Source organism: Colletotrichum navitas (genome assembly GCF_030913465.1).
Source record: "Colletotrichum navitas strain CBS 125086 chromosome Unknown LY79scaffold_81, whole genome shotgun sequence".
Taxonomy (NCBI): domain Eukaryota; kingdom Fungi; phylum Ascomycota; class Sordariomycetes; order Glomerellales; family Glomerellaceae; genus Colletotrichum; species Colletotrichum navitas.
In genome coordinates, this window is record NW_026850627.1 from 80,017 (window position 1) to 86,686 (window position 6,670).

General features: G+C 51.4%; 2 protein-coding genes across 2 annotated transcripts; both read right to left on the bottom strand.

Moving 5' to 3' along the window:
• Positions 1-299: 299 nt before the first annotated feature.
• Positions 300-1,052, bottom strand: LY79DRAFT_567006 (uncharacterized protein). Its single transcript, XM_060558863.1, has one exon. It carries the CDS (start codon positions 1,037-1,039, stop codon positions 578-580), a length of 462 nt encoding a protein of 153 aa, XP_060409615.1. The 5' UTR covers positions 1,040-1,052; the 3' UTR covers positions 300-577.
• Positions 1,053-2,184: 1,132 nt separating this feature from the next.
• Positions 2,185-4,451, bottom strand: LY79DRAFT_673196 (arginosuccinate synthase; the record flags this gene model as incomplete). Its single annotated transcript, XM_060564142.1, has 19 exons — positions 2,185-2,223; positions 2,274-2,312; positions 2,374-2,505; positions 2,556-2,581; positions 2,635-2,741; positions 2,796-2,847; positions 2,895-2,943; positions 3,002-3,226; positions 3,286-3,326; positions 3,401-3,437; positions 3,493-3,603; positions 3,654-3,682; positions 3,739-3,854; positions 3,920-3,954; positions 4,011-4,033; positions 4,109-4,164; positions 4,218-4,270; positions 4,350-4,362; positions 4,426-4,451. 19 exons carry the CDS (start codon positions 4,449-4,451, stop codon positions 2,185-2,187), a joined length of 1,209 nt encoding a protein of 402 aa, XP_060409616.1.
• Between the last annotated feature and the right edge of the window lie 2,219 nt (positions 4,452-6,670).

Sequence of the window (6,670 nt, forward strand, 5' to 3'; positions counted from 1 at the left end):
GCGAGTGTACTGTGTGGGAGATAGAGGAAATGCAGATAAGGTCGAGGTGGTGTCCGAACTGCCTTGACCCCATCCGATGCCCAGGGGCCAAAGATCAAGCAACGGAAGCCAAGCAACGTGCTGGCAACAGACCAAGACACGCCAAAAAGCCCACGGCCGGGGAGTACCGGTAGTGCGTGCAAGACGCAAATCCGACGGTGGCGGCGCCTTCACCATCAGGTTCCGGAGAATACCCATCGAGACGACCGACTCCCGAGCCGCCTGGCTAGCTAGCCTAGCTCGTTCCGATCGCAGACGACAAAAAAAAAAAAAAAAAAAGCAATGGTGAGACGGTCCGCGCGCCCATGTCCGTCCACCTCTCTCGGCTCGAGTCTCTCTCTTCTTTCCACCACCTCTTGTTCTGTTGAGACTGGACTGTCCTGCACTTCCTTGCTGCAGTGGGATGGGGGTTTCTCGACCTCGCCTAATTGAACAGACCAGGCCAGACCAGGCCAAAGAAAGGGTCCGCATCTCTTTATTCGCTGTGTCGGGATCCCTTCCCCTCCACCGCTCGCAAAGTATCGAGTAATGAGCGTCGTTAAAGGGTCCTTCCCGTGACTTTCGTGTGAACCCGATAGGGTCCGGCCTGACGTGATGCTACCCAAGGCCGGTGGAGTCTAGGATGCCCCTCCATTGCTTTTCCCCCCACGTACACACACTGGTTGGAAGGCTCTCGACTTGCTTTTTGGAGGGGGGTCTTGTGCAGCTTGTCTGTTGATTTGTTGCGTTTGTGGCTGTATATGTGGACTGCGGCAGTGTTGTTATGTCGGGTCGAATCGATGCGAGTTGCTGGTCTCTTGAGAAATACGCATATCGAAATGGCAGACGTGGGAAAGCCAGAGTAGGAGGTACTTGGCGGAAGTACCTTGACCAAGTGGTTCCGCTGGGGAGGAAGCAACGAGGTACGTGCCCTGTACGTACCTTCCTTCCTGATGTTACGGAGTAAAGTGGGCAAGAAGAGCCCCAAGCAGATCTTCTTGGTTTCATGCACATGTTCCATTAATCCAATAAAATCGTTCTATCAGTTAATCCGTTACATCACGACCCTGCATGTTTAAATGCCTCTGCCCAGCACATCACCAGACAGACTCCAGAGCCAGCTATGGAGCTACACCAAGTCCCAAATGTCGCCTCTCTCTCCCAGTTCGTAAAGGTGTTCAAACTATGTCCTCCCTCCCTTCAATCCCTCGCAGAGCACCCTCGTCGCAGTCGCCGAGAGCCCCCGAGCTCTCGCTCACGTCGCCTAGGCCCAGACCTGGTCCACCAGCCAAGCCGAGGGTTTGCGAGGTCCACTTGAGGTTCATCTCGTAGTCCCGGTCAATCTGTTTTGTTCCAGGTGGTAGAAATGTGGCGCCTAACCCGATGAAGGCGGCCGCTACTGTGAGGGTCGGAGAAACAGCAGCACCCGCGCTAAGCACTCCGGCTCCCATGCTCAATGTCGCGGAACATCATTGATAAAGCTTCTCTGTCCACGACCTTGCCATTTCTTTCTTGTTAGAATGATGCGAGATAATCCCGGACGGCCTGTCAAAGACTTGCCGGATGGCGTGTTTGAATTCGACGTGCCAGTCCGAGGGCAGCTTGGCCATTTTCCTCCACCTCCATAAAACTGCCTGCTCCCAGTGCAAGAGATGCTACGAATTGTCTACGTGTATCTAATTCTTTGGAATCAGATAATCGAGGTTTCACCCAAGTCGGATTGTCCGTTTTGTTAGCCAGGTTTTGGGCAGTCGCTGACTTCTGTAACTCCCATTGTCGCCTGATGTCAGTTGATATAGGCATGATCAACACGTAAGGATTGGCTATGAAAGCAGGAGTTATCGAGTAAACTATGTCTTCGCACAGTAGTCAGTCGCAAATTTGATGTGATAATAAAAAGCAGACCAGCGATTTTCTACTTTGTACAGGGCAGGAACAGTCGCAGTGTGCAGCTAACGCGGGGAAAGGTCAGCTCAAGGCGTGGAGTTCAGGAGTGCGTTCCTGCGACACACACCGAAGTGGTGGTTCACCACGTAAATATTCCGTTCTGCGAATAACCCTTCATAAACATATATGCTACTTTTGCTTTTATTTGTTTTCAACGGACAATTCATCATCCGGGGCGAATCATTCCTCAAATCAAACTCTAATCATCTATCTGATTACTCAAAACTTGTAACCAGCTTCCGCCAGCTGTTGGCCATACTACGTGATATTAGCATTGCAATTAGATAAAAAAACGGGATAGCTCATACCTTCTTGAGGCGGATGGACTCGATCGCGATGAAGCCAGTCTAGAAACTATACGTTAGCCGTTTTCCTTCTCTCTGACCTCGACATTGATTCAGAACGTACCGCATCAGCGGGATCGAAAGTAGTGAGGGAGTCCATAGAGGCATCCTCCTCGGAGTACAACTTCTCCGGGGACCTGCGGCCAAGAACGTAGGCTTGACCCTTGTACAGCTGAAGGCGGACTTCACCGTTAACCTGGGGGAGTCAGTATAATGTTCAATCTCGTTGAAGGCCAATCATCCTACCCGTTCTTGGGCAAAGTCGAGACTTGCTATTAAAAAGGTCAGCATTCATTCACTACCTCGCCATACGGTTTCGACGTACGCTGCAGGAATTCTCTCTCGGGACTGTAGTAAAGACCATTGTAGAGCAGCTGAGACCACTGCTTGCTCAACGTATCGCGGGCAGCCCTCAGGCGGCCATCGAGTGTACTGGCGTATAGGGTCAGCTCATAGTATGTGGATGGATAGGTGCATTGCACTCACAGGCCTTCGATCGCGATGTGAGCCACACGAAGGATCGTCATGGCGGGAGAGTCTGGAGGGAGTCAGTAAAGACCGAGGAATGCCAGCAGAACGACTCACCGTAGCAGCCCCTAGACTTCAAGCCGATCAAGCGGTTCTCAACGATATCCTGGTACAGTTAGATACAGGTACACCTGAGCTTGCGACAGCGGAGTAGATTGACGTACAATGCGGCCAATGCCATGCTCCTTTCCGAGCGCGTTGAGGAGCTTGAAAACCTCGACGGAATCGGTCACTGTCTGCTGGGTCTCGAGAGTCACAACCTTGACAGGGATACCCTTTTCGAAGTGAATTGTGATGTGGGCGGGGGTGTCAGGAGCCTTGAGCGGGGAGACAGTCATAGTCCACATGTCCTCAGGGGGGGTGACGTCGGGGTCCTCAAGCATGCCAGCCTGTTGCAAGTTAGCGGTGTTTGTCTGAGCATTCGCGAATAGACAGACTTGCCTCGTACGAGCAGTGGGCGAGATTGGCATCCATCGAGTACGGCTTGGCCTTGGTGGAAGAGACGGGAATGTCTGAGCTATCTTAGCCATCAAAACTCGGGAGGAAGATTGATCCACTCTTACTCTTCTGGGCTGCGTATTCAAGAAGATCGTTCCGGCCCTAGTTGGCACCGTTAGTGAGAAACATGATGGGGGTGGGCAAACTTGACACTTACTTGGAAGCGCGAGGTGAACTCAGGCAGACGCCAGGGGCTGATGCACTTGATGCTGGGGTTGATGGTGTAGAATGCGAGCTCGAATCTGACCTGATCGTTTCCCTTGCCGGTCTGTTCCCGTTAGCACCTGAACATAATCCAGAGCCAATGCAAACACTTACGCAACCGTGAGACACAAACTGGCAACCCTCTATGGAGAAAATGGTCAGCAATGCCATGCCTGTCTGATGGTTCGACACGCCCTACCCCGAGCGGCAGCCCTCATCATGCCGCGTGCGATGACAGGGCGAGCCAAGCTGGTACCCAGCAAGTAGGTATCCTCGTATTGTGCGTTGACCTTGACGGCCTTGAAGCAAAGGTCCCTTCACACTCTGTCAGCCAGCGAGTTTAACCGACGGTGTATGTATAGTGCATGCAATCGACTCACTCAACCATTTCGCGCTCGAGATCGTCGATGATCATCTGGTGTCGAGGTAATGAGAATGCAGTCAATCGCAGTTCGGGTCATCTTGCGGTACCTTCTTGGCGCCCATCTGGAGAGCTGCGCGTGGTGGAGTCAGAGAAGGGATTCCAGCAAGCTTTGGGGGGGGGGGGGGGGGGTTATTCAGTGACTCACCTTTCTTCTCGACGGCAGCCCAGTCCTCCTCCTGGCCAACATTGGCGATGTATGCGCTTGTATCGTCAGTACGGCAGTTCCAGCAGTACAATTGCGAGGGAAAACTAACACGACCTCATATCCCTGGTCAAGCAGCCAGGCGAGAATGGTCGAGGTGTCAAGCTTCAGGATGGATAGTCAATCAGTATGGCCCCGTTATAGCAATAATGCTCGTTGTCATTGGGTTCGTTCGGGGACCTACACCACCTGAGTAACTATTGGCGTTGGGTTAGATTCAATTTGATTCTTCAAGGGAGTCGCGGGACAGATAGACGTACGCGAGGCACACGGTACCCTTGGACATGTTGGCTAGTTGTTGCAATTGGTTGATTGATGTAGGTAAGTTCAGCTTCTTGGACGCAAGGCAAAGGAGGTGTTTGGAGGGGTAATGTAATATCTGTTTGGCAAGTCAGAGGGGTCAAGGAAAAATTTTGTTGTGCGCGCGCTCTCTCTCTCTCTCTCTCTCGGCGAAACTTTGCTCCTCGGGCCGCACATTTCAGAAGGAACGGCAGAGTTTATCTCCAGCGATCTGCAACTAAGGTACCTACAGTAGTGTGCAAGTAGGTACCGTACGTTATCCAGGCGGTCGGTCCCCTTGAGGACCGCCCATGGCGGTACACGATTGATAGTGACACAATCGGAAAAGTTTATCTCCATCCGTGACAACCCCCCTGACACTCTACTGTCGAAATGATTGGCTTAGATAAGTCTTCAGATCTATTGGTTACAGCCATTCCGTCAGTTGTAATGGACCCGTCAGCTGCTTAGGGTCATAAGTCTGACCTTGTTAAACAGAAAATCGATACAGCTGCTCCTCAAGAATCATAGCCGTTGTTTTTGATCGCGTACTGATAGGCCAATGGAATTCCACCGCAAAGCTCAGGCGGCTATAGTTAGGATACATCACTCTGCGACGTCAGCGGGGCATCTGATAAATCGACGGACGTGGCATCCTCGGTGTGATCTGACCTGTGCACAATTTCTCTTCCTAGCGTAGCATGTTGTCTACAATAATAGGAACGATGCGAGTGCCTTACCAATGAAGCAGACCCAGACAGAATCTCCTGGTGACGCGACGGTTCAACGCCTCGGTACACTTTCATCGAGATGATTAAGGGAAGGGAACGAAGACCACAGTGAGATGATGGAGCATATCGACATTGCTCTTTGATGACACTCGCAAATCCCGATAGGTAGGTAATGAAGGGTCACCTTATTCGTCCCATGTCTCACTTCGTCTCGGCCAGCGTTCGTCTGATAAGATTGAAACTGCCCTCTGACAAGTACCTAATCCGAACCCTTCCCCCCTCCATCATTCGCATCCCCTCATCATATGACATGATAGCAGCCTGGATCGTATTCCAAACCTCTTTCATTGTTCTGCAGATGACATACATCTCAGCACAACAGAATGAGTCTCGATAGTCTGTCTAACTTGGCATAGACTCGCGCCTGCTTGGCGGCTCCTGAAACCCGTGGCTTGCCATCAATGGACTCTCGACAGAAACCACCCCCTCTCCCCACTATTAACCGGCAGCACCGACCTTCCCCTCAGCTCGCCAATCAATTATTAGCACTCGAATTTTCTCCGAAACAAGGTTTCCATCGTGCCACTTTTCACCCGTCCAGCTGCCCCTCTAGTAAGTACACTAGGTAGTTGTGGTGGAAAGTAGATGCAGGAAATGCTTCCCGAGAACATGTCCATGACCCGCGAACAAAAGCGATGCTTCTGGCCCACCAGCCTGGAATAAGAAGAACACGCCGTATATGCGGTTAAGGACTTGGCATGCTCACAGCCTCTACAATACAGCATCATGTTTATCGCCTCTCGATACCAGACAAAAGAGCAAGTTGGATGGCACGATGGCGAATATACAGCCGCGAATATCAGATTCAAACTGGGCTGCAGGTCAGCACTACGGACCGGAACTGGATGACGAAATCTTGTACGATTTGTGCATCATGAATTGGTGAGAAATAAGCGCATTGTTTGATAGAGTCAACTTAGTAACTTGCCAGCCAGATGTAAGACGGCATGCATGCGTTCGTTTGAGGAAACACCTATTACAAAGCAGCCACCATCTGTTACCCATGATAGGTAGATCATAGTCACCCTCAGCGCCCGTCCAGGTGGGTGGTGACAATCATGCCTTACGTCATTCGTCAAAGCTCTGGGTGCTGCTGCCTACAGGGTATGGACCTATATCCAAACGCCGGACGCCGAACCCCGCCAAGAAGGAGAGAGGAGGGGGGGTTCCTAAGCAGAGATCCGCTTCTATTGGAATCTGTGAATTTAGTAATCGCAGGATTCTGTTGAACTCCGCAAACAGGTTGCCATATTTGGCTGATGCTACTACTACTTAAACAGCAGGAGTGCCGTGAGACTCTGCGTTCTTGTGAATATCCTCTTCATCTTATCAAGTAATCATCGCGCCCAATACGATTCAGCACTCTCCCGCCCCCTACAACTACTAGCTATCCGAGTACCCACACATAAAGGTGACGTCAAGTTTATCCAACACC